Raw genomic sequence first — 27497 nt, forward strand, 5'->3', positions numbered from 1 at the left:
CGTGCCGCGGAGCGGCTGGGCCCGTGAGCCACGGCCACTGAGCCTGCGCGTCCGGAGCCTGTTCTCCACAACGGGAGAGGTCACCACAGTGAGAGGCCCGCATACCACACACACACACACACACACACACACACACACACACACACACACACAAAAAAAAAAAAAAAAAACCAACAAAAAAAAAGTTGTAGGGAGAAGGCAGCAAACATATTTATAATATTGGAACTTAAGGCTTCATCTGTGTCCCTCATATAATAACAACAACAACAACAATAATCACTAATATGAAGCCCTTTCTGTGTATCAGGCACTTTCAAACTGCTTTACCTAAATGAGTTCATTTAATTTTTCCCAGCAGTTCTACTTGTGGAACAGGTTAGCTAGCCCTGCTATCAGTAAAATACCTTCTGGAAGCATCTCGGAGACCGTGTCCTGGTTATCTTTTTAGGCTAGGGATGGATTTCTCTTTCTGGGAAACCACCAGGTTGTCAAGTAACTGGGAGAAGAAAAGTCCAGGGAAGAGAGAGGGCAGGTGAATTTGCAGCTATGGTGCGTGAGAGGGGTCTTCTCCAGGGGCACCGTTGCTGCCTCTCTTTGGCCCAGCGTGCCAGGGTGTGAAACTGTCCCCCATGTAAGTGTCCTGCACACACCTAACCAGGGAGGGTTTGTCTGGGGACAGGATGGGGTAAGCATGCAAATTTGAGGGTGTTAAAAAGACCGGTCCTGTATTACCTTGATATAATGCACAGAGAAAGAACCATTCTAGGGACGGGGAGAGTGAGGGGTATAGGTGGAGAATTTTGCAGGCCAGCGTGTGTGGTGTTTGCACGCATGTAATGCACGCTGGTAATTTTGGGTGGCTCTATCAGGGGAAGGTGCAGGGCGACAGAGAGAGGTTAACTAATCAAACGTTTCTGGAGGTCAAGGCTTCATTCAGTCTTGGTCCCGTCTGTGTGCCTGGTACCTGATGTCACGTGTCACCCTGAGTAAGGCCTCAGGAAACGTTTGCCAGGTTCACTTGGATTCAACTCCTGTAAAGCTGGAAAGCACTGAGAATTCCCAGGGCTGTACCTACTGTGGCTTGGCTTCTGAATTTCCTCTTTCTTCACAGAGCCGCTGCTGCCCCCTTCTGGGGTTGCTCGGTATTTCTGGGGGAAGAACTTTTTAAGGCCTCGGCTGTGCCCTCCCTACTTGTTGGTGAGCTTGGTGCTGCAGGTCTAGCAACTCTCGAGGCCTGGATGAGACTCAGGACAGACCCAGATCACTTGTGCTTTTGAGAGAAGCCCTATTCCTGGAGAAACCCCCTGTCTGGGAGGATTTGCAGAGGATTTGGTTTTAACGGGACTGGAGCTGAAAGTGGGATCATTTGTTGGGATGGCTGTGGTAGAAGGATGACTGCATTGGATGTCAGGAGAACTGGAATCTAGACCAGCCCTAAACCTTGGGCTCTTGCTTTCTGGGCTTTATTTTCCTTTTCTGTAAAACAGGGGGTGAGGCCAGGCTGACTGTGTTCCAGAGGGGGTGAGGGACTTCAGTAGGGATGGGCCTCTAAGCTCTCCCTGTGTCACGACCTCTGCCCCACTTTGAGCCCTTTTATTTATGGGGTGACAAATATGATTTTGCTGGGGAAAAAAGTGTCCTCAGAGGTCTGAACGCCACTGGCCTGGATGGTCTCTGAGTTCCCTTCCAGCTCTAATGGTGTGATTTTATGAACTTAGAATCGAGTCACAGGCGTGAGAGCTGAAATCACAGCGCCAGACGTGTCTCTGTAAGTGTGGTGGGTGTTTTGCAGGCAGACAGTCCAGAAGACATGCACAGCTGGATTAAGGAGATCGGGGCAGCTGTCCAGGCCCTCAAGTGCCACCCCAGAGTAAGTCACTTCCTTCCTTTTCACAGTCACTGTCAACCTCGTGATGAGTTGTCCCGAGTGGGTGGGTTTTATTTGGTGATGTAGGGAAGCAGCCCGGTGCCCAGATGCAGCTGAAGCCCCGGGCTGTCTTGTCTTGTTTTTCTCTTTTGACTGGTTTGGGTACAAATTTTTATTTTTTGTTTTTTTCAGTAGTTGGAGGAGGTGAGGTAGGGTTGGATAGAGAACCAGAGCTTCTGATGTGTCCTGCACATCTCCCTGCCAAGCAGACCTCGACACTTCTGGGGTGAATGCTGCTGGCCATATTTAATTTCTGTAGACGCGTGTCTCTGGGCCTGTGAGGGTGGTGATCCTGGAGGGGGTCCTCTTCTGGGGACCTTGGGATAAACATTGTCAGGAAAACTCTTACTTTCCTTTTCTTCCCGCCTTTTATTTTTGTAGGAAATGTCCTTTTCTCGGTCCATTTCTTTGACCCGCTCTGGAAGCTCCAGCCTCTCAGGGGGGCCCAACTCTGTCTTGGGCAGAGGGCGGCCACCTCTGGAGGAGAGAAGGGCCCTCTGCAAAGCCCCCTCCGTGGCTTCCTCCTGGCAGCCCTGGACACCTGTCCCCCAGGCTGGGGAAAAGCTGCTGCCCACTGAAGACACTCCCGAGGACTCTTTGTTCATGCCTCGACTTGGGGAGAGCAGTACTTCTGGGGTGCTGCCCAGCTCCCGGATAAGGCACAGATCGGAGCCCCAGCACCCCAAGGAGAAGCCATTTGTGTTCAACCTCGATGATGAAAACATACGGACCTCTGATGTGTGATGAGGCGCAGTGCCCAAGAGGGAGGGGGAGGACTCAGATGTCCAAGGGGCCGTGACTCAGTTTCTCCACCTGCTAGAGGACAGTCAGAGGCCTTCCTGGCACTGACATCCCTGTGGAGCTCTCTTGGGGGAGGGGAACATCCAGCTGGGTTTTTTTTTTTTTTTTTTTTTTTAATCAATGCAGTGTTTTTTGACTCTTCCATGGTCCACCTGGTGAGAGGAGGTTGGAAGTCCAGTTTCATCCCTAACCAAGTTTTAGTTCCTTGTCCTTGTCTTACTAGTTTCTTCCCTTTATTTTCAGGCCGGGCACAGAACCTGGAGGCCAGTCATCTGGTTTTATCCTATTCCTGTTCATTGGCTGAACTTTGACTGTGAAGTAGGAGGGAGGGAACTGACCCAACTGAAACTGGGGGAAGTGGTGGGGGACCTCCAGGCTCCAGCTTGGCCGGGATGCATTCTGAGGGGAGGTGTTAAAATCTGGGGCCCCGAATGTCGACCAGGGCAGATTCCCCCCTCCTCCAGGGGACCTCCATAGGGGAAAAAATAGGGACCTCTCGGAAGGAATGGGAGAATGCACTCCCAGCCCCAGTGCATCGGCCAGTTTTGGGAATTACTCTGTTCTCTTTGAGATGTTCTTTGACCCCAGATACTGTCACTGTGAGAGACAGACCTGCCCACTCTGTTGCTGTGTCAGGCCCTTACGATGGGTTTATCAGTGTTTGGTGCTGAGAACAGAACAGACATTGCCCTTGATATGGCGTTGCTTGGAATGTGTGGAGGGTTGATGAGTGTATGATAATTCACTTGGGTGATACATCAAATCTGTATTTTAGAGTTTGAGGGTTGCTTTAAAGCAGGTGCCGGGAAGAGATGGAGTTTAGTTCACCCAGCTAAAAATTTTTGATCCATGTTTTCCAGACAGAAGAAAAGGTCTCTTTTCGCAAAGACATTATCTTGGGTCCTTGCCTCTCAGCTCTTCGTTCATGGGCCGATAGTAGTCTAATTTTAAGTGCTGTATATTATACACCTTGGCAGATTTGCTGTCTTTCTGCTCTTTGTGTTGCCCTTTGGATGATGCCTCGTGTCTGCACTTGCATGATGAAATCTTGTCGTCTGACAAGGTTCTACGTACTTAACAGTGAGAAGATAACAAAGATAATCTTGAGAGATATTTATATCTTTAATAAAATAGAAACTGTGCAGAGAAACATTGATTTAGAGCCTATGCATTGCTGGTTAGAGATTTCCCAGGTAGAAGAGCATAGATTTTATTTCCCATCCCGTATTTTAGGACGTACCTTCTTCCATTTGACAAGAGATCCTACTTCCAGGGTCCCTGGGAGAAATTATCTGTCCAGCTTATGTGATGAACTGCTACCAAGGTTCCCTAAAGGGAGGGAGCTTAACTCAGTTCTATCTAGAACTCTTTTTCAGCTAGATCAGTTAATTTTGTCTTTAAATTAAGAATTAACAAGTAGAGGAGGAGACTGTGATTAGAAAATCCTTAATGGCTTGAGGGAAATCTTCTGTTTGTTTCGGGCAGTGTAGTTTCCTTGAAGTCTGTGTCAGGTTGAGAACTTTTCTTGACTGTACTGCTTTGGAGATAACTTTCACTTAAATTGTTTGCCCTAGTGGTCCTGGTATAAAAAAGGAAATCTACTCTAGATTTCTCTCTCTCTCTTTTTTGCTCTTCTCGCTCTCTCTTTTTATTTTTTTTTGCTTTTCTGCAGCCTCCTGTATATTTTTGTCCTTAGAAATCCCTGGTTTGGAGATTATTTATTTATGAGTGATCATGGTGACAACATACTTCAACTAGCCTGATTTCAAGAAGCCATTCCCAGTTCTTAAAGTTCTTTGTCTCAGGTTTCATCTTCAGATTTTCCTCAAGAAAATTCTTTGGCTAGGTGAAAGAAAGTGCACAGAGATATGGAACTAACAAAGATAAATTAGGAACTTTTGAGATCTCTGTAAACACTCCCAAACTCATGGAAAGATGTCAGCTCTTGGTGTTTAAGTTGTGAAAATCTACCCATTTCTTCCTCTTTTAAATAAACTCTCTGCTAGATGACTACTGCTAAATTAATTGGCCATTATGGTAAGCTGATCTGTTTCTTATTAAGGTTTATTTTGAGAATGTATTAAATTAAACATACTTATAAATCCAGATTGTATTATCATAATAGAGAGGAAACAAGGATTCTAGTTGGCAGATACGTGGGAATTCCAAGTTAGAGCGTTGTTAATGTAGTTACAACACCAGATAAATATAATTATCTTCAAGGAAGCTTAGAGGCATTCTCATTGCCAAATCTTATTTCAGAATTCCTTTTGTGTGCATATTTCTTAGCTTCTGGTTAATTTCACATCACACCTTTTAATGTCACTACACATGTGAGCCAAAGCTGGTGCATATGCGACCAAAGCATTTGGTTTCAAATGTGAAAAACGGAACCAAATGGAAAAAAACAAGGAGGGGATGCAATATCGGTTAGTAGTTAAGTGCATAGGCTTTGGAATAAATCTGTTTGTTTTGTTTTGTTTTGTTTTAAAAAGAGGAACCAAAAAAGGTACTGCATTTTTTTTTGTGTGTGTGTGTGGAATAAAAACGTTCTCTGAGTTGTGCTGTTTTCATAAGACTTTTGACGTGGTCTTGACCCACTGTGTGTAACAATTTCACGTGTCTCCCCATAGGTGTACTATTATTGTCCACTGTTCTTGAAGTTAAGGAATTGCTTGCTCAGGGTCAGCTGATGGCTGGTGAAGGTAGTTTTTGGCCTTTTGCATTCTGTGAGATGACAGTCGCACTAAGGTGTCAAACGATCTCAGGTGCAAACTGCAGAGTTACACATCTGTTTCTGAATAGAATGCTGAGCTCCCATGAGAAAGAGTCCAACTTCATAGTTCACTTGAAGCAGAAGGTGGTTTGTTTTTGTTTTATTTTTTTCCCCCTGACTGTAACTGTGCTCTGATATGGGCTTAAAAGGATCCAATAAATAAGTGGCAGATTCAGTAGTTGAGCAGTGGATTTGATATGTTTGTTTTCACTGTTAACCAGATAAATAGGCATAAGGAAGTAGCAGAGTTTTGGAAACTGAGTTTCCCAAATCAGCTTTGTTTATAAACTTTGAACATGTCAGAAATGGACAGATTTATTACATCTTCTCTACCAATGTCACTTTTTTTCCTTACTCCCTTTTTCTCTCTGTTACTGCCTGCAGTAGTGAATTACAGTCACTCATGCTCGGTAGGGTTTGAATAAAGCGAATATTTGGCCAGAAAACGTACTGTTTGACCCCTTCCCCCGCGGCTCCCCAAGGTGTAGCATGATTCTGTGTTTTGAACCAGTATGTTTCAGCTGTGAAATGCACTGACTGTAGGCTGAGCTGAGTGCATGGAAACTTATGCTTCTCATTTTAAGCGATCTCCTACTTGGTATGTAGCAAAAAATAATTTTCTAAAACTGTTTTGTCGCTTGTTTTGTAATAAAAACCATGTGAAATACTGAAATAGGGTGTGTGTTTTCCTAACTCTGATCGTCTGCACGTGGGTGGGGGAGTTGTCCGTCGGCCCCCGTTCTTGGTGTTCTGAATTTCACGAGGTGGGGAAGGGCCGGGACGCGGGGCGGGGTGGGGAACGGGTGTGTGTGGAGAGGGCTGCCAGGTTCTGCCCCTTAAAGTCGGGGGCTGAAGGAGGCGGCACCCCAGTCCGGAGAAAGCGTTGCTCGTCTGAGAGCAGCTGCGGGTCCAGAGGAGAGTCCTCGGGAAAGTGGGAGGGTAGGAGGAAGGGGGAGGGAGGACGAGACCCCTGCTGCGGCCCGCCGGGCTCGGACCGTTCGTCCTGCCGTGGCTGCCGCTGCCGGCGGCGCTGGGGCGCGGAGTCCAGGCCAGTAGGGCCAGGCCCGCGGCTCGCTGCCCGCCGCTGCCCTCCCTGCTCGGCGGGGGACGGCCCCGGGGCTCGACGGCTGCGGGGGCTGCCGCGTCTGCGCCGCGGCCGAGGGCGAGGCCTGCGGCGGGGCGCTCGGCCTGCCGTGCGCCGCTCGCGCCCCGGCTTCTCGCCGGTGGGGGGCGGCCGCGTGCGGCGGCGACGGGCGCACCTACCCCAGCCTGTGCGCGCTCCGCGCCGAGAAGCGCGCCGCGCGCTTCCGTGGCGCGCTACCGGCCGCGGCGGTGCGGAAGGGGGACTGTGGAGCCCCAGGTGAGCGGAGGGCCCCGCGCTCTCCGCGCCCTCTTCAGGCTCGAGTTCCGTTCGCGCGGTTCTCCCTGCTGCATCGCCAGAGCGATTCAACGCCTCCCAGCTCCCGATTTTCTTCCCTCCTTAGGTGTCCGGTTCCCGGTTCCCATGTGATTGCTCCCCAATTTCCTCCCCATAGCTGGTGGCCGCCGTCTTTCCTTTTAAATTATTTTCAAATCGGGGTGACAGGTCTGGTCTCATGCGACCGCAGTGAATACACAGTGGGAGACCGAAGAGAGGAGGGGGAGGGAAAGAGGAGAGAGAGGGAGGAGAGAGGCTATGCCTGATGCAGTCAGGCAGCGAGGGTCGTCCCCCCGCCCCGCATCTCCCCGCTCAAAGAATGGAGCATCTTTGCAGGGACCAGAAGCGCAGGCTGACTCAGGAGCAAGTACAACTTCATCGCCGCCGTGATGGAGACGGTGGCCCCGTCCGTGGTCCACTTACAGCTGTTCCGCGGGTAAAGGAGGTCGAAGGAGGACGTCAGCTCCCGGGCTAACTGTTCCCGAGCGCCTCCCTGCTCCTGGCCCCGCGCAACCACTCTCCCAGCACAATTTAGTTGTCAAAACCGCGGTGAGGAAATCAAACGGCTGAAAGAGGTTGCATAGCCTGTTGGTCGTTTAGCCAAAGAGTAGAGTCATAAGGATTCTGACTTCCAAATCTGGGCTACTCCTCTCTCTCAGACAAGTTCAAGGTCAGAGGTAAGTGCCAGAAGGCACCTTGATGGTGATCTTGCCCGGCCCCTTCTTTTGCATGTAAGGAATCCCAAACCCAGAGAGCAAGAGAAACTTGTCCTGCGTCACAAGGCCAGTTAGTAGCGGAACCTAAGCCGGGACCAGACTTCTCTGACTCCCTCCCTGCCTGGGTGCTGGATAATGTGGCACTGGGTCCACTTTTGCCACCAGTATTACGATTAGGTTAGTCGTCTTTGAAGCAGAGGGGTGCTGCTTTTCCTGGAAAAGGAGAGCTGGAATCGGCTCTCAGTCCTGTTCCCAAGAGATGGCCAGGACACTGAACACAGAGTCTAATTACATGTGGAGAGAATGAAAACAGGCAGGGAAAAGGAAAATGTCTGAGGAAACTGTGGTGGAAGAATGTTTGACAAATGCCAGGTTCCCATGCTTCCAGACTATGGCGGATGCTCTGATTTGCCCACCTTCTGCTTATGCCATTGTCTTGCTGAGACAGGTCGCCTCTCAGCAGTGAGGATATTCCTGCATCCAGTGGCTCTAGGTTCATAGTGTCCGAGGATGGGCTTATTGTTACCAATGCCCACGTCCTCACGAACCAGCAGCGGATCCAGGTGGAGCTCCAGAGTGGGGTCCAGTATGAAGCCACTGTCAAGGACATTGACCATAAATTGGATCTTGCCCTGATTAAAACTGAGCCAAATGTGAGTCTGCGATTCGAGGATTTTCATCAACTTGTTGATATTTTCTTCCCCATCCCATCACATGTCTTTTCTCCCTGGAATATACTTTTTTTTTTTTTCTAGTTTGCTTTGTTTCTATTCTTCACTCCTTCTTTTGTTTATTTTCTTCCATGCCTGTCTGTATGTCTGTAACAAGTTTTATTAACTACCCAGCTGTCTTTTTTTCTCCTTCAGTTCCTTCTTCAACAGATGCTGCTTCTGGGAAACTTATTTCTCTGCTTTTCTCAGAACACCGGAAATGACTGTAATGGATTCCAAGCTGCTAAGGAGTGCTTTGAGTTCCTTGCTATATGAAGTGTGGCCTGCACCCCAGCATCATCTGAGAATTTTTTAGAAACACAGAAACTCAGACCCTACCCAGGTCTACTGATCACTGGGAGATTCATATGCACATTAAGGAGAAGCACTGCTTTGGGTGACCTCCTTTCTGTTCGTGGCTTATTAACTCTGTAAACTTCTGAGCTGGGATGGTGCTAAGTAAATTGCTAATGTCAGTGTATGTTCATCAGTTACTTCACTGGCGGTTTACTTATTGTAATTTCTACAAGCGATAATTTTAGATTTTTAGAGATGATCCCTATCCTCTTAACAAGTGAGAGTTTAGTGGTAGTTGGACCGTAAGGAGGAAGACTCAGGCAGCCGTAGAAACTAGGTGGGTGGGTGATTCTTGCATTATAAATGCCGAAGTGCTGGAGACCATGTCACATATGGATTGTATACAAACACTGACTGATTCCATTTTTAATTTGTCCATCTGGTCCCTCCTCACCCACGTGCAGACCGAGCTTCCTGTATTGCTGCTGGGAAAGTCATCTGACCTGCGAGCTGGCGAGTTCGTGGTGGCCTTGGGTAGCCTGTTTTCACTGCAGAACAAACACAGTGACGGCAGGCACTGTCAGCACCACAAAGCGGGAGGGCAAGAGCTGGGGCTGAAGGATTCAGGCACGGACTATATCCAGACGCGGATGCCATAATTAACGTAAGTCACAGGGGTAGGCTGTCCTCAGCCCATAAGATACTGGCAATGCAGTGAGAAGAACACTGCAGGGTGCCTGCTTTTCCCTTTGGCCTTTCGGGGATGTCCAGAGATCAGGTCTATCCTCATGAGAGGTACGGAATGCCACGCTGTTCGAGGTCAGCCTGTTTGATGTGATAACTGGCAGCCGCGATATTGGATGGTCTCCTAGGGTCTGTCGCAGAGGTCGCTGCTGCCGTAGGGGTGGTGGGCCTCTTGCTGTTGTTCTTTACCTGTACCACCTTCGGAGATGATCATGACGGGGCCCAACTTTGCCTGCCCTGGGGAAACAGGGGCTCACTAGGGCAGACTGTTTTCGGTAAACCTCTTTGGGAACTATATATAGATGACTGGGAGAAAAGTACTGATGGCTTTTTCAAATTCTGTCTTCAGCATGGGAATTCTGGGGGGCCTCTGGTGAATTTGGTAAGTGACCACTTTCCTTGCTGCTTCACGCTTCTTTTTAACTTTCAGAAACTTGACAAATTTCATGATGCAGACTGGGATGTCGCTCTTGTGTAGAGACTTGTGGTACGATGCTTTTCTATTATTGCATCTTAAGTAAAGGGCTAGGAAAAATTTAAGATCTACGATGGATTTATCATCTTGGCATGTGAGCTCCTCCAGCCTCCTTAGGTAGGTTTATTCCTAGGTATTTTATTCTTTTTGTTGCAATGGTAAATGGGATTGTTTCCTTAATTTCTCTTTCTGATCTTTTGTTGTTAGTGTATAGGAATACAAGAGACTTCTGTGCATTAATTTTGTATCCTGCAACCTTACCAAATTCATTGATTAGTTCTAGTAGTTTTTTTGGTGGCATCTTTAGGATTTTCTATGTTTAGCATCATGTCATCAGCAGACAGTGACAGTTTTACTTCTTTCCCAATTTTTATTCCTTTTATTTCTTTTTCTTCTCTGATTGCTGTGGCTAGGACTTCCAACACTATGCTGAATAACATTGGTGAGAGTGGGCAACCTTGTCTTGTTCCTGATCTTAAAGGAAATGCTTTCAGTTTTTCACCATTGAGAATGATGTTGGCTGTGGGTTTGTCATATATGGCTTTTATTATGTTGAGGTAGGTTCCCTCTATGCCCACTTTCTGGAGAGTTTTTTTTTTTTATCATAAATGGGTGTTGAATTTTGTCAAAAGCTTTCTCTGCATCTATTGAGGTGATCATATGGTTTTTATTCTTTAATTTGTTATATGGTGTATCACATTGATTGTTTTGCGTATATTGGAGAATCCTTGCATTCTGGGATAAATCCCACTTGATCATGGTGTATGATCCTTTTAATATGCTATTGGATTCTGTTTGCTAGTATTTTGTTGAGGATTTTTGCATCTATGTTCATCAGTGATATTGGCCTGTAGTTTCCTTTTTTGTGACATCTTTGTCTGGTTTTGGTATCAGGGTGATGGTGACCTCATAGAATGAGTTGGGGAGTGTTCCTCCCTCTGTTATATTTTCGAAGAGTTTGAGAAGGATAGGTGTTAGCTCTTCTCTAAATGTTTGATAGAATTTGCCTGTGAAGCCATCTGGTCCTGGGATTTTGTTTGTTGGAAGATTTTAAATCACAGTCTCATTTTCAGTGCTTGTGATTGGTCTGTTTATATTTTCTATTTCTTCCTGGTTCAGTCTCAGAAGGTTGTGCTTTTCTAAGAATTTGTCCATTTCTTCCAGGTTGTCCATTTCATTGGCATATAGTTGCTTGTAGTAATCTCTCATGATCCTTTGTATTTCTGCAGTGTCAGTTGTTACTTCTCCTTTTTCATTTCTAATTCTATTGATTTGAGTCTTCTACCTTTTTTTCTTGATGAATCTGGCTAATGGTTTATCAATTTTGCCTGTCTTCTCAAACAACCAGCTTTTAGTTATTGATCTTTGCTATTGTTTCCTTCACTTCTTTTTTATTTATTTCTGATCTTATCTTTATGATTTCTTTCCTTCTGCTGACTTTGGGTTTTTTTTTGTTCTTCTTTCTCTCATTGCTTTAGGTGTAAGGTTAGGTTGTTTATTTGAGATGTTTCTTGTTTCTTGAGGTAGGATTGTATTGCTATAAACTTCCCTCTTAGAACTGCTTTTGTTGCATCCCATAGGTTTTGGGTCATCGTGTTTTCATTGTCATTTGTTTCGAGGTATTTTTCGATTTCCTCTTTGATTTCTTCAGTGATCTCTTGGTTATTTAGCAGCACCTGTTTAGCCCTCATGTATTTGTGGTTTTTTTTACTGTTTTTTTCCTGTAATTGATTCCTAATCTCATAGCATTGCATTCGGAAAAGATGCTTTATACGATTTAAATTTTCTTAAATTTTCCACGGTTTGATTTGTGACCCAAAATGTGACTGGAGAACGTTCCATGTGCACTTGAGAAGAAACTGTATTCTTCCTCTTTTGGTTGGAATGTCCTAAAAATATCAATTAAGTCTTTCTGTTCTATTGTGTCATTTAAAGCTTGTGTTTCCTTATTTATTTTCTGTTTGGATGATCTGTCTATTGGTGTAAGTGGGGTGCTAAAGTCCCCCACTATTATTGTGTTACTGTCAGTTTCTCCTTTTATGGCTGTTAGCATTTGCCTTATGTATTGAGGTGCTCCTATGTTGGGTGCATAAATATTTATAATTGTTATGTTTTCTTCTTGGATTGATCTCTTGATCATTATATAGTGTCCTTCCTTATCTCTTGTAACAGTCTTTATTTTAAAGCCTATTTACTCATATGAGTATTGCTACCTACTCCAGCTTTCTTGTGATTTCCATTTGCATGGAATATCTTTTCCATCCCCTCATTTTCAGTCTGTATGTGTCCCTAGGTCTGAAGTGGGTCTCTTGTAGACAGCATTTATAAGGGTCTTGTTTTTGTATCCATTCAGCCAGTCTATGTTTTTTGGTTGGAGCGTTTAATCCATTTACATTCAAAGTGATTATCGATATGTATGTTCCTATTACCATTTTCTTAATTGATTTCGGTTTGTTTTTGTGGGTCTTTTTCTTCTCATGTGTTTCCCACTTAGAGAAGTTCCTTTAGCATTTGTTTTAAAGCTGGTTTGGTGGTGCTGAATTCTCTGAACTTTTGATTTTCTGTTAAACTTTTGATTTCTCCATAAAATCTGAATGAGATCCTTGCTGGGTAGAGTAATCTTGGTTGTAGGTTTTCCCTTTCATCACTTTAAATATGTCCTGCCACTCCCTTCTGGCTTGCAGAGTTTCTGCTGAAAGATCAGCTGTTAACCTTATGGGGATTCCCTTGTATGTTATTTGTTGCTTTTCCCTTGCTGCTCTTAATAGTTTTTCTTTGTATTTAATTTTTGATAGTTTGATTAATATGTGTATCGGTGTGTTTTTCTTTGGATTTACCCTGTATGGGACTCTCTGTGCTTCCTGGACTCGACTATTTCCTTTCCCATATTAGGGAGGTTTTTGACTATAATCTCTTCAAATATTTTCTCAGACACATTCTTTTTCTCTTCTTCTTCTGGGACCCCTATAATTTGAATGTTGGTGCGTTTAATGTCCCTGAGGTCTCTGAGACTGTCCTCAATTCTTTTCATTCTTTTTTCTTTATTCTGCTCCATGGCAGTTATTTCCACCATTTTATCCTCCAGCTCACTTATGTGTTCTTCTGCCTCAGTTATTCTGCTATTGATTCCTTCTAGAGTATTTTTAATTTCATTTATTGTGTTGTTCATCACTGTTTGTTTTCTCTTTAGTTCTTCTAGATCCTTGTGAAATGTTTCTTGTATTTTCTCTATTCTGTTTCCGAGATTTTGTAGCATTTTTCGTGTCATTACTCTGAATTCTTTTTCAGGTAGTTTACCTATTTAGTCTTCATTTATTTGGTCTTATAGGTTTTTACCTTGCTCCTTCGTCCGTAACATATTTTTTTGTCGCATCATTTTTTTTTTTTTTTTTTTTTTGATGGGTGGGGCTGTATTCCTGTTTTACTGGTTGTTTGGCCTGAGCTGTCCAGCACTGGGGTTTGCAGGCAGTTGGATAGAGCCGGGTCTTAGAGCTGAGATGAGGACCTCCAGGAGGCCTCACTCTGATTAATATTCCCTGGGGTCTGAAGTTCTCTGTTAGTCCAGCGGTTTGGACTCAGAGCGACCCCCAGCGTGGGAACCAAGATCCCACAAGCCTTGTGGCATGGGAGAAAAAAAAAAAAAAGAAAAAAGGAGCAGTACAGTAACAAAGAATAAAAATAAATAAATAAATAAAATTAGAAAGACAAAAAATATATTAGGAAAAATAAAACTATAATTGAAACAACTGCAACAAGGTAAAATAAAACCACAACAGAAAAAAGAAAAGAAAAAAAAAGGGAACAAGCGAAAAGGAGAACAATAACAAGGTATAAAGAATAAAATTAGAAAACTAAAAGATTTATTAGAAAAAATAAAAATATAAATGAATTGAGGTAAAATAGAACCCCAATCTAAAAGAGGAAAAAAAAGGCTTCCCTGGTGGCACGGTGGTTGAGAGTCCGCCTGCCGATGCAAGGGACGCGGGTTCGTGCCCCAGTCTGGGAGGATCCCACATGCTGCGGAGCGGCTGGGCCCGTGAGCCATGGCCGCTGTGCCTGCGCGTCCGGAGCCTGTGCTCCGCAAAGGGAGAAGCCACAACAGTGAGAGGCCTGCGTGCCGCAAAAAAAAAAAAAAAGAGGAAAAAAGAAAGAAAGAAAAGAAAAGAAAAAAAGCCTTGGCTATGGGGGGGGCGGAGTTTAGGCGGGGGTGGAACTTCAGCAGGGACGGGGTTTAGGGTGGGGCGGGCACTAGGCGGGTGGGAGGTGATGTTTGAGCATGGGGTGGGGCCTAGGCGGGCGACATTTAAGTGTGGGGCGGGGCTTCTGCTTAGGGCCTGCCGGGAAGGGGAGCAGGAGCATGTGGAAAGAAGGGCCTCTGGAGCGTGGGGTTCGGGAGTTTGGAGGTAGGGCCCTGGGTGAGGGTGTGTGGGTGGGGTTTAGGCGCAGCACGTTGGAGGTGGTCTCCGAGTGTAGAGGTAGGGCCCCGGGTGGGGGTGTAGGGGCAGGGCTTGGGCTCTGCGCGGCAGGAGGGAGGCTCTGGGCAGAGGATTAGGCCCGGGAGCCCAGCAGGTTCCCCTGTGCCTAAGAGGACAGGGAGAGCGCTGGCTGCGTTCCCTTCCGTTCCTCCGCGCCCGTCCCCCACCGTCTCCCCCAGGGTCTCCTCCATCGCGGCGGGACCCCTAACCATGGGTGGGTCCCGCTGGGTGTAGGAACTCCTTCCCTCCCGCAGCAGCCCCTCAGGGGCGCCAGTCCTGTCCCGCCTCCACTTCTCCTCCCCCTTCACTCCTGCCAAGCCTCCCATCTTACCCGGTCGCTGGGGGTTCCTCCCGTCCCCTTAGGTGTCCATGGTTCCCCTCCAGTGCCTGGTAGGTGCCCTAGTTGTGAGGAGACGCGAAATTCGCATCCTCCTAGTCTGCCATCTTGACTCCGCCCCTCTTTACTCCTAAAATTGAATGTGATTTTTGTGCCTGCTTTTTCTCCAGTAAACAATGAGTTTACTAGAGCAGGGATGAAATGCAGAATTGTAAGCTGCACTCCAGACAGACCTATTGAATTATAATCTGTATTTTAATGTGATCGGAAGTCTCTTTTCTATCGTTCCCATTACCTAACAAAGGCTAAGGGATGATGAAATGCACAAAAAGGAAAGGATTTCCCACTTCATAAATTTAGTTTAGTAGAGCTTTGTTCCTAAGGTCAATTTGCTGAATCTCCTGAATAGTTTCATTGAAGTGTGGCTGAAAGTCAACAACAGCTTTTTGCCTTTTCTGCGTTTATTTTTAGTCTCATTTAAGGAATGGAAAGGCATATACTCCTTGCCCTCATATCTGTGTCAAAATACAAACCGTGGTTCACTTTGAAAAGCAATGTAATTTGGCCAAGAAAAAAAAAAGGAGCTCAAGATTAAAACCCAGAATTCCTCAGCAGGAATTTGCACGCCTTGGTCCGCTAAGATGCCACCTGTTGCTCGACTGTAAGTGACCCTAAGCTTCTCTCCTTCCTTTGCTTGTCAGTCTGCAGAACTAGGCCGCTGAGTTGATGTCTCCTCCCTTGTCAGGATGTTGATGTGATTGGCGTAAACACACTGAAGGTGACCACAGGAATCTCCTTTGCAATTCCCTTGGGTCACATTCGACAGAAAGGTAAGGGGAATTAGGAAGTTTTCTTCCCCTCCTGTGCTTTTCAGGAGCCCTCAAAGGGCTCCACTGTGGTGGAGACAATCCCTTTTTCTGGCCACGCTGTGTGGCTTGTGGGATCCTAGTTCTGCGACCAGGGATTGAACCCATGCCCCCTGCAGCGGAAGCGTGGAGCCCTAACCCCTGGGAAGTCCCTGAGACAATCCTTTGATTTCTGTAGAAAACAGGGTCACCGGTACTGAGCTCTGATCACAGTGATTCAGGCAGCAGTACCAGGGGACTAGGTGCAAAACCCAGCCTGAGCTGTACCCAGAGATAGTTGGATGGAACTATTGCGGAAAGGAAAGCCGTGGGCTGGACGTGGGGAGGTGGGGCCTGTGCGAGCGACAAAGGTTCTCTGAGGCACGTTTGTCTTGGCCGGCAGCCTGAAAGGGCAGCTAACATTGGAAGGATATTCTGTGACTCGGTCTGCCAAAAGGAAACACGTTATCATTCTCCTTTCCAGGAAAGGCTGTTTCACAGAAGAAATAGCTGGGTCTGCGTATGCTGCCCATGACTATGAAGTAAGCGCGGGTGTGACCGTGTCTGGGTTGTTTCTCAGAAGCACAAGCTATAGGTAGAGAGCCTGAACGGGGAAGGTAGAGCATTTGGACAGCGGCTGGCTCCTCTCGTGACCGCAGGCCCTGCTTGTCACAGGGTAGGTGACTGCATCTGCTGGCACTAGCACGCACTGTACTTTTCAGTGGTTTCTTTTTTTTTTTTTTTTTTGCGGTACGCGGGCCTCTCACCGTTGTGGCCTCTCCCGCTGCGGAGCACAGGCTCCGGACGCGCAGGCGCAGCGGCCACGGCTCACGGGCGCAGCCGCTCCGCGGCACGTGGGATCCTCCCGGACCGGGGCACGAACCCGCGTCCCCTGCATCGGCAGGCGGACTCTCAACCACTGCGCCACCAGGGAAGCCCTTTTCAGTGGTTTCTTTCACTGTGTCCAGTGGTTCTAGGCTTCGGCACAGAGAATCGGTCCACCCCTGGGGAAGAATGACGGTGACCAGGTAGAGGGCATCCTTGTCCCATGTGCGTGAGCCCTGAGCAGAGCAGACAGAGTCCCCACCGACAGTTGGAGGGTTGCGCAGGGCTCAGGAGACTTAATTCATTGTGCTTCCTAACCTCATGGGAAAACTCTTCTGACTCTTCTGAGCCTGCTTCAGGAAATGAAAAGGCGAGATCCACATTTCCGTGATGTGACCTCTGGAGTCTTCGTATATGAGGTGATTCAAGGAACAGCTGCTGAAAGGTAAGAGCAGCTCGGGCCTTTGACCATCCTCCTCTGTTCTCACTAGATGGGCCCCGTGGTCAATGTGTGTAGGATCTAGACTTGCCTGATAACGGTGGGCCCTGCCTGCCGTGAGGCTACTGAACTCCTACCTGAGGGGTGGCTGGTGTGACTGAGGAACTGCATTTTAAATTTTATTTAACTTGAATTGATTTCAATACAAAAACCCAGAAGCAATGTAAAATATTCTCCCCTGAAACACACGTTTTTTTTGTTTTGGGGAGACTGCGTTTCACTTTAATAACTGCGTCGTGTAAGAGATGATCATCGTACAGCAGCATATCGGGTGTGTGCTGTTTCTAGAGGATTTCAAAGACTTAGAACAGAGCGTAAAATATGTATTAACAATTATTAAACTATGACATGTTCAATGATATTTTAGATATAGAGTTGCGTAAGATATTATTAAAATATATTTTAATATTATATATTAGTTGCATCTGTTTAAACATTTTAAAAAGTTTAAAAATTAAAAATTTTTTGAATGTGGCTACCAGAAAATTTTAAATTATATATGTGGCTTGCCTTACACTTCTGTTGGACAGTGCTGAGTGTACTAGTAAGGGCCCCCACCCGGCTTTTCTTTTTTTGAAAGGGATGGTTCTCTGCAGCCCAAGAATTCATGATATGAGTTCACGACATAAGTTTAATTTTGCTAGGCATTCCCAAATCTACTCTTTTGCTACCTTACTTATTAAGAATCAGAAGAATCCAGGGAGTTAGGAGTTTAAGAACCTATTTTAGGTACTTTAAAACACTTTTTCTCTTTGAATTCCAGATGACAGTATCAGAGGCCAGCACTGACCAAACAAACAAGTACATACAGTAAATAAAGCAAAGGTGAGAGATGTTTTATAGTAACTACTGAGACAGGGTGACTTGGCCTTCAGATCTTCTCCTGGTCTCTCTCTTACACTTCCTCCATATCTCTCCCTCCCTGTTTCTGTTTTTCAAGAGCTCAACAACCTGCTTCGATTATGGCAACTCTTTTCATAGGGGGAGAATATGTAGGGTACTGACTGTTCAGGAGAGCGAAGTGTTAGGCCTCCTGTTACTAAATTTGACTTGTCACAGGCTTTTCTAGACGTTCTTGGTCCCTGCCCACACCCCCCTCCCTCTCCCCCTACCCCCCACTTATTTTTAACTTCTGGTTCAAGGCCAAAGCTATCTCTTTCAGCTCTTCAAGTCCTTGCTCCTCAAAATGTGGTCTGTAGACCGGCAGCAATAGCATCAGCTGGAGCTTTTTAGAAATGCAGTGACAGGAGCACCACTGAAAGACGATTTGAAAAAGAACCGGTGTATGTATAGGTATAACTGAATCACTTCGCTGTACACCTGGAACTAACACAATATACTCCAATATAAAATAAAACGTTTCAGGGGCTTCCCTGGTGGCGCAGTGGTTGAGAGCCCGCCTGCCAATGCAGGGGACGCGGGTTCGTGCCCCGGTCCGGGAAGATCCCACATGCCGCGGAGCGGCTGGGCCCGTGAGCCGTGGCCGCTGAGCCTACGCGTCCGGAGCCTGTGCTCTGCAAAGGGAGAGGCCACAACGGTGAGAGGCCCGCGTACCTCAAAAAAAAAAAAAAAAAAAAAAAAAAAAAGAAAACGTTTCAAAAAATCAGAACGTGCTTTTTAAACAAGATCTTCGGGGATTCAGATGCACGTTGAAATGTGGGAATTACTGCTTGCTTCAAGACCCCGATAAACCGCAAATCGTTCTGGCGTCACCCACTTATATCTAAGAATAATGACAATAATTCCAGCAATAACAGCTGGCATTTATCAACCACTTACTATGTCAGACCTCATTTAAAGTGTCTTACGTACTTGTTCAAGCCCCCAGTAACTCTGGGATATAGGTGTTGTTTTACGGAGGCAGCAGCTGTGGTGCAGAGGTTCATTACCTTGAGAGTTACACGGTAGGTCAGAGGGCAGGGATGTGCAACCTAGCTTAGCCCCTGTATTATCCTGCTCTTGCGGTTACTCTTCTTGTTTCTGAGAGGCAGGGTGATCGGCGAGATGGGTTTTCAAGTCTGAGAGATCCAGGATGAAATCCTACTTTAGCCTCTTACAAGGTGTGGGACACGGAAAAGGTCTTTCATCCTGCCTGAGCCCCACTTCCTCATATCTGGTGCATAGTTTGCATTCAGTAATACTCTGCAGGTTTGTTTCTCACAGAACGATCATGAATTGGGTTCTTTCTTTATGCACTGTCCCAGGTATTCCCCTGAGCTGTCCTGGTTCTCAAGGCTTTCCCTGCTTTTAGTTCTATGCTCGAACTTCACATCCTCTTCCTTTAAATTTTCTTTGTTTACAAAAGTAAACTCTACATACCTTGGTAATCCTCCCACATTATCATTCTTCCCTGGGTTTCCCAGCTTCCAGTTTCTCTCTCTCTCTTTTTTTTTTTGGCTGCACCTCACGGCTTGTGAGATCTTAGTTCCCTGACCAGGGATCGAACCTGGGCCCCCGAGTCCTAACCACTGGACCACCAGGGAATTCCCCCCATTTCTCATAAATGGTGTCTCCTGCAGTCATTTAATTTGATTTCCAGGCTATTTTTGACTTTAAGACAGATCATCAGCATGGCTATATATTTATTCTAGTGTTTTGTATTTGTAGCTGGTTTTTGTTTCTAGAATATATATTCTACGTGAAGCAAATATGTCGGAGGCTGAATATAATCACAACTTTGAGGAAAAGGAGCCTAGAACCAGAGCCTTAAATATTTAGACCTTGGTGACTGGATTCTGACTTACTGGAAGCTGCTTCTATAGTGCAGCTCAGCATACCCTCCAGGTCCATCAACTGTGGGTGAAGATGGGGCAAGTAAGTGGGCTGTCAACATCAAACTGATTAGAGTGTAACGGTCTGGAAAAATATATATTGCTTGGGCTTTTCACGTTTGTTGGTAAGGCCGAGTGTATGCTTTAGGTTAAGTGAGGTCAGGGATTAATAGAAATGAAAAGCTCAACTCCCTATTGCAAACCAAATCTCATATATGGGAGGAGCAAACTTCTTACACATGATTCTGGTAGAATATTCATTTTGGAAAGGCAGATAGGGTTGTTGTCCTCCAGTGATTTTGCAGAATATATTAGAGCAGGCCTCACATTCGGAAGGATGGAGGCTATTTCTTCTGGTTTCCTGGTCTGTATGCTTAATGCCAGCAAAATGGTAGTGTCTTAAGAGACAGACATTAAATTCTAGATGGGGATAAGTAAAACTCTTACAGTTTCATGGTCCCTTCTCCCTTCCCAGCTCTGGGTTGAGAGACCATGATGTAATAGCGTAAACGGACAGCCTGTCACGCGACAACCAACGTGATTGAAGCTGTTAAGGCCAATGATTCCCTTTCTATCCTGGTTCGTTGGAGAAGTCAGACGTTGGTCCTGACAGTCACACCTGAAATAATCCATTAAGTGTCTTGCTTTAAAAAGAAATGATCTAACAAAACCAAAGCTTTATTACCTGGTTTGTATTGAAGATGTGCCAAAGATGGCAAGGGGTTTTAGGATCTCTTTCTTATAAAGGAAAATGAATGCTTTAAAACACATATACACACACTCTGGAACCATTAGGTTGGGGGTGTTATAACTGCTGCTAAGAAGCATTCCTAAGGCAAGTGGAAGAAGGACACGGTGCCAGGAAGTCTGGGGAGCTGATAAAATTTTATTTAAAGACAGGAAACAACTGAAAACTGGCAGAGCTTCTAGTTTAACCTTGACAAAAAGGACACTTCAGTATTTAAAAACTTCTCTATAGCCACAAACTGGATATAACACAAACATACACGAACAAATAGATCTATCTACCAAATATTAAGAAACAAACTGAATCCAGAGTATAAAGGAAATCACATTTTTCAAAATACTCCTTTATTCAAATAGTTTTTCAGGTTGTATCACATTTGGCCAGGGTTTGTGAATACAGAGGATGGGCATCACCTAGAAGCCACATTGAAACTGACAGCTGTGGATCGTCACAGAGCAATGTAAAGATTCTCAGGCTGTCACCTAGCGGTGGAAGCAGCTTTGATCCCCGTCACCTTTTCTGTGAGAGGGGCTTCTTCGATAAAATAGCAAATTTAATAACTTCCAGAATTTTACCTCTTTACCCAAGCTCTTCCTCCTGGAAACATTAATGATGAATGATTTTGAGTCTGAAAGCTGCCACAGTTTATTTTTTATTTTTAGAGGAAAATAGCTTTTGATGGGGCTTGTGAATATCCTTAAGGAGATTTTTTTTTTTTTTTTTTTTTTTGGTGAGATGAAGCAGGATTTGTGGTTTGAAAGTAGTATCTTATTTGGGGTAAGATTTCAATTTTAGTTTATTTTCCAGATTTTTCTTAGACTTTTTTTTTTTTTCTTTTTAAAAGGGGGCATCCTTGAACCCTCTTAAGTTCTATGCAAAATTTGATGTTACTGTGCATTTTTCTGGGGAGAAGGTCCAGTTTCTTCATGACCCACAACAATTTAAAATATACTGCCTTAGAGTGTAGAGATTATAAATAAGAATCTATCAATTATTACTGTTATAAAGAAGGTTAAGGTCAACATGGTACAGAACTTTCAGGACAAAACAGAATAATCTGTTTTAACTTTTACATAATTACCACCATTTAATACCGTAAGGACAGTGGTCATATTAATCAGAGATAATAAAGCTGAAACTCTTAGGAAAACTTCATAATGATAGAGCATATTCAGAGTTATTTTAACTGGGATTCTTGGTCTTTACGTCAATTATTATGAGACTAAACTTTGAGCAGTTCTACCTTGATTGTTTCTAGAATTTATAACTTGCCCAAATAGCAGGCTCTTAGTTTGATTTACCTTACAAACCCCATTTTTACCTTATATTCTTTTCAACTCAGATTGCAAGGGATGGGAACTAAGTTTTAAAAACCACTTATACTTCAGAACATTTTCTTTTATTCCCAGTGATTTGGGAACTCGAAACCTTGGCTGTCTCTTTCCCTATGATTGATTGCTGCTATAGCCCACACTGAGAGATTTTGGTACCATGCTTATTTTGACAGAATGTGTTCAGTTTCTCTTTGCCTCCCAGATCACATCCTAACTCTACCCAGCACTCAGTAGTATATCCTTTAAGGAAGAGTCTGCTTTTCTTTCCAGGGGCCTGAGGCCCCTCATAGCGTCTTACCTAATCATGAAGAACAGATTTACAGTTACTTGTATGAAATCTTTTTTTTTTTTTTAACTAGTCTACAACATGGGCTCTCTAAACTGGTAAATACTACTTTTTTGATAGGAAAAGTCTGCCAAGAGGATAGGGGAACTCAGCCATGTTCAGCTATCCAAAACATAACTGGAATGAGGAAATTACTGTACTGGATATATTCCCTCTCAGGCATAATAATGATGAAACAATAGGGTTTATTATCAGGCTTAGTTCAAATGCTTAGCTTTAAGCACAACAAATATAATTTTGAGTTTCACTCTACCTACTGAAAACACCCAAACGAGCGTTCCAGGTTGGCAACATTTATTCTGCAATTTAAATTCTGAAAGTCAGAATTTCAGTGTGTATTAAAATCCAGCGCCATTTCTACTTCTGAAGATTTTCATTGGTTCAGCTTCCGATCTCCACCGCATGAGGACTCAGGGTCACAAAAGGCACAAGGCTAAAAATATTCACTTCGCTTATCCTGTTGGGTCCACTTGCTCCAAAGGATTGATTATACAGCAACGTACAGAAATAAAGAGTATGGAAACCCTCCTGCAGCTTATAAGTTAATCACTGTCCTTTATATTTTTTGTATATGAGGAAAGGTGCAAACTTGATACCCACAATACTGTTTGCTTGTCATTTCTAGTCTGCAAGGTAAAGTTTGGGTTGAAAATCCACAGTCCAAAGAAACCTTCCTAACCAAAGCCATTCCCTCCAAAGAGGAAGGCAATGGTCAGGTCTGATAATAAGCAAGAGTTCTGAGCTTTTGGGATGAATTCAGGAGACTTACCTCTCTGGGCCACGGTAGCAGCTCTTTTTAGTAAACAGTGCACCAATTGCTGCCGTCACTTGGCATCAGCCCTCCAGTAATAAGCAAAATAAGGTCAACAAACCACCAAATCCCAAGTCCTCCAAGTGTCAAGAGCTTCCCTACTGCTGTGCCAGTATGTCCCAGACAGAAACGATCTACTCCAAAACATCCCAGGAAGAAGGAGTAGAGCAAAGTGGTTATGAAGTAGTGTCCGGTATACCTACACAAAGGGAATTAAGAGGAAGATGTTTACCACATGAAAATGAAAACACTTAACGATTAGTGAATTTCACGTAAGTGAAAAGATGGTGAGGCAGTCCCTGTGACCTCTTTTTTTTTGGGTGTGTGTGGTATGCGGGCCTCTCACCGTCGTGGCCTCTCCCGTTGCGGAGCACAGGCTCCGGACGCACCGGCTCAGCGGCCACGGCTCACGGGCCCAGCCGCTCCGCGGCACGTGGGATCTTCCCGGACCGGGGCACGAACCCGCGTCCCCTGCATCGGCAGGCGGACTCCCAACCACTGCGCCACCAGGGAAGCCCCCTCTCCCGCCCCGAAAAAGGAAAATCTCTAGTTTGTCTAGAGTCTCAAAAGAGTACTTGCTAAGGTATGGAGGACCTAGAGGAACCAACACAGAGCTGGACTGGACAAGAAACTATCAAGCACATTTGCACGATAGGTATGCTGGTGGGCGTGGAGTCTGGACCCCCATCCCTCCTACACAGGCTCCTTTCCTGAGGGAGGCTGCAGTTCTGAACGTAGTTCTCTAACGAGGTGTTAAACCTTCCCTTAAATGAACGCTGATCTCCACATTCCTTTTCTGCTGTTTTGCGGCACCTAAAAGCGGGACTTCTTTGTAAGGTCTTCTGTCTGATGCACTGTGATGCGAATCAATTGCAGATGCTCTAACAGCATCACGGAACCCCGTCACAGGCTCTCCACTAGCAGATGGTTACGTAAATTCTGTGCCTTCACATGGAGTTTCCAGAGATAACCCTAATTCTTTAAGGTAATACCTGATTTTCAGGGAGAAGGGTCCATACTTTTCGAATAAAATCTTTATTGCTGAAATTCTAAGGCTGTTTGCAAAGGATTTATGCCTATCCTAGGACTTTTGGAGCTACAACATCTGGTCCAACTCCTTCATTTTCCAGACGAGAGGATAGAGACTCTGGGTGGCCAAAGGTCCTTAGCTGGTTGGTGAAAGAGACATTTAGAATTTACAGCCTCTGGTCTCCTGCCCAGTGTCCCCTCTGTTATGACTACGTTGTTGGTGTCCATGGAGGATGCCCAGGAGTAATCACGTTGCCCTTTAACACTTAACAGTAAAAGAAAAAGGCACATCAAGAAATGACAAAACAGCTCTACCTCCATCCAAGTAACAACTACTCCGTTCAGAGTAACACTTACTTTATACAGGGTTTATTCTCTCGTAGGAAGGTCCTAGGACTGGCACATTCGATTCCGTCCAGGGCGCGGCACTGTACTGAGGTGTGTTCCACATCACTGTAGGCCTGGCCACCGAACTGGGGAAGGACGACCAAAACAAAACAACCAACCAAGCTCACCAGAGCAAGTAACACAAAATATATCTTTATATTAGTACAAGCTGACTCAGGACAATAATTATTCTAACGAAGGTGAGGTAAAGCTATGCTAAAGAGCAAGGAATGCAGTGACATGCTTCAAGTGATTTTTACATCAGTCCATCCTAAATGTACATTGTTTTAAATACACTCCTCTTTTTTTTTTTCTTTCCTTATGACTGCCTTCTTTAATAATATAATTAAAAAGTTTATAATCAGTTTCATCAAATGCCATTTAGAATAGACACAGTGCTTTATCCTGTATTTACAGGAAAAAAGAGCACATTACTGAACATTTGGGAATGGGTATTGAAAAGTCAATGTGTAGTTGAGGTCTGTTTTATACGTATTATAAATGAACATCATTAGGAAAGAACTCAGAATATCAACTGACTCGGGACTTTACTTCACTCACGAAGCTGTGATTTTCAGATGTCTGTAATACATCTATAGTATAAGTTTAAATTCCAGCAAAAACTTTTAGAACAGGACCTCTGACCCTTTGTGTAACTGAATGCTTGCAGAGAAAGCACACCTGTACATTCTCCACTGGCACCTTATTAAGTGCTTCACTACTGTTTTTGCTGGAACATTCCTCAGAGGGAAGGAGTGGGTTCTCCCCCAGGACACGGGTGCCTGAATGTTGACAGTCCTCCAGGATTTCTGGGGGAAGTGACAGTCCGAGAACCCTGACAGGATCAACTCAGTGTTTAATGAAAATGGGTAAAAGTAAGTGATCTCTATACAATACTCACTCAAACTTTTATCAATAATTACCCATAGAACCAAATCTCATTGTATTGAAAATATTTCTTTACACATGACTGCAGTAAGAATGGACGTTTTGGCCTTATTACTTTCAGGTTTATTCCTCTGTGTCTGATTTAGCACAAAGAATATTTTCCATAATTCTCTTATAGCTGACTCTGTCCTGACTTGCATTATGTAGCATAATATAACATAATGGTGAGTCCACAGTGGGGAGGAAGTATGTGAACTTCACTGGTTTTGGGGAGACTGACTAGGAAGCATGCATCCAGCTTTAGGGATATTATTAATGGAACTGAATGGCTTCTTTCCATTCCAGGAGGCCACTGTTATCAAAGGCTTCTCCTGAATGCTATAACCTCCTACAAAGACATATACTGATAGACCCTACCTATTTCCTAAGGACACAGTGGAAATTGCTTGTGTGGTGAAAAGAAAGGTCACTGGCAAGAGGATCTTTGCCCCAAATGCATGTGTAACAGAGATACTGCTCAGTCCATCATCAGTTTTAGAAATTGCCTAAACCTTTCTTTTGCTCCTTCGGGAAAGTACATACCTTGAAGGACTGTCAGGGGTGATAATTTGAGTTCCAAATCTGTCAATCTCAATGGCCAAAGGAACCAAAGACAGGTTGGTCTTTGCACCTGGGTAGTTTTGGCACAGAGACTGCTTCTTGCTGAGGAAACTAAATGTCTTGTTCAGCCACTGACCCTAGCCATGCTGAAAATTTCCAATAACAGTCATTGCAATGAATTTTACAAAAAGGTAACTTCATGCCCCTTATACTTTTCTGTAACAGCATTTAGCCAGTACTGTTTCTCTATGGAAGAGTTTGCTCATAAAACAAAACAAAAACCCACCTTTAGACAACCATAACCAAGTTCCTGGGATGCCGTTGCATTTCCAACATGATCCACTGGGTCTTCACATTCTATAAATTCATCGGGTCTGTAAGTCACCAGTAAGAGCATCATTGTCATCGTCAATAAGGTTTTGCAAATGGCTGTTTACATGTACATAATCAAAACAGGCAAGAGAAATTTCTTTACGTTTTCTGGGGGTTAATTTCATTCTGACTCTTCCCCAAGACAAGAAGTGCTGTCAGGCTGAAGCGCAGCCAGTCAAACAGCCATCCAAATGACCCTTTGGTTGTGCCAGGGACGTGTTTCTGGTCCTATTTCTACACGGATGCTACCTCTGCCATAGCTTCATCTCTTCCCTAGGCAAACAGCCACAAGGTATGAGGGCAAAATTGAAGCCAAAGGATACCCAGCCCTCTTTACATTTCCCAAACGCCTTTTCTTATTTGACTTAAAAGAGAGGTTAAAAATTTTGACTTGGTTCTGCAACAGTAAGGATATATATATATATATATATATATATATATATATATATATATATATACACATATATATTTTTTTTTTGTAAGGAAGTGCCTTGTAGGTACAAATAACTTACTCCAATTGTGCCCCACTCAGTAGCAGCACCTACGATGGTTTCTCCTTAGGTTAAAGGGAGGACAGAGAAGGCACAACCCGTACACTTCTTCCGGAGGCTATATGATGTCACTCCTCCCTAGTTCTCCTCTTTGGGGATCTTAAAGGATCTGCCACCGACACACAGGGTTTTCCCCTGCATGAGTGAGACGAGTGAGAAACCTGTCACGATATTCCCGCGTGTTGACTATCAGGTCCTCAGGTAGAGAGAGTCTGGGGGAAAAAAGCAGCCTGCCTCCCTCCCTTGCTCTCCCCTGCATAACACCCATATGTCCCAGGCCCCAACTCCATCTACACCCGCCTCGACGACTGCGTAGCTTACAGGTAAGAGCAAAGGATGACTGGAGAGTGGGGGTCGCCATATTCCCAGCTCGCGGAGCCGATGGAGCCCTCCGGGTGGGCGGCGTCAGCGGATGTGGGCTCGGGCTCGGCGGTAGTGTTGTGCGAGTGGCTCCTAGAGACACAGTGCAGCAGCAGGAGATTCCCCATCAGCAAAGCCGCCTGGCCGCAGAGAAGTAAGTAACTCACTGGGCAACCACCCAGCACCATCTTCCCGGGCCCAGTGGCGGAGACCCGGGATCACCCTCAAACCCCGGCCGGCACCGCCGACCCAAGCCCTGCCTGGTCAGGCCTCTCCGCGTAGCCCCGCTCCTCGCCGCCATACAACCAATGGGAGAGCAGCTCGACGCTCCGCCCGACTCCGACAGCTAATAAAAAGAGGCTGCGCAGGAGGCGGGGCTGCGCTTCACTTGTGCCTGTCAATTCCGCTTCTGGGTCTCACGCTCCGCCTTCTTTTGCCTCGATTGCTTCCTCCAAT

General features: G+C 45.1%; 3 protein-coding genes across 9 annotated transcripts in view; 2 read left to right on the top strand and 1 right to left on the bottom strand.

Annotated features, from left to right (window-relative positions):
* The window catches only part of PLEKHA2 (pleckstrin homology domain containing A2), a 79949-nt gene extending 73772 nt beyond the window's left edge, over positions 1-6177 (top strand). For all 6 annotated transcript variants that reach the window (XM_067022419.1, XM_059049238.2, XM_067022416.1 and 3 more), the window contains exons 11-12: positions 1793-1870; positions 2309-6177. In XM_067022419.1, coding sequence (XP_066878520.1) covers positions 1793-1870; positions 2309-2671 — 441 coding nt within the window. In that variant the 3' untranslated portion in view covers positions 2672-6177. The remainder of the gene's footprint in view (positions 1-1792; positions 1871-2308) is intronic.
* HTRA4 (HtrA serine peptidase 4) lies at positions 3374-20251 on the top strand. The gene is given in 13 exon segments (XM_059049255.2): positions 3374-3460; positions 6448-6597; positions 6600-6864; positions 7258-7357; positions 8086-8290; positions 9109-9291; positions 9294-9308; positions 9738-9770; positions 15421-15505; positions 16005-16062; positions 16695-16790; positions 20091-20138; positions 20140-20251. Coding segments are annotated over 13 exon segments (1437 nt in total).
* A 434-nt stretch (positions 20252-20685) lies between these two features.
* TM2D2 (TM2 domain containing 2) lies at positions 20686-27404 on the bottom strand. Of its 2 annotated transcripts, XM_067022785.1 has the most exons (5): positions 27003-27350; positions 26045-26132; positions 24241-24356; positions 22813-23053; positions 20686-22669 (listed from the first exon to the last, which is right to left on the bottom strand). In XM_067022785.1, the coding sequence occupies exons 1-4, from the start codon at positions 27227-27229 to the stop codon at positions 22840-22842; spliced, it is 645 nt and encodes a 214-aa protein (XP_066878886.1). In that variant the 5' UTR covers positions 27230-27350; the 3' UTR covers positions 20686-22669; positions 22813-22839. The 2 variants fall into 2 exon arrangements, with proteins under 2 accessions (XP_066878886.1, XP_058905233.1); XM_059049250.2 differs by having other exon boundaries at positions 20686-23053; positions 27003-27404.
* Between the last annotated feature and the right edge of the window lie 93 nt (positions 27405-27497).

This window comes from Kogia breviceps, chromosome 20 (assembly GCF_026419965.1).
Source record: "Kogia breviceps isolate mKogBre1 chromosome 20, mKogBre1 haplotype 1, whole genome shotgun sequence".
In the NCBI taxonomy this organism is placed as follows: domain Eukaryota; kingdom Metazoa; phylum Chordata; class Mammalia; order Artiodactyla; family Physeteridae; genus Kogia; species Kogia breviceps.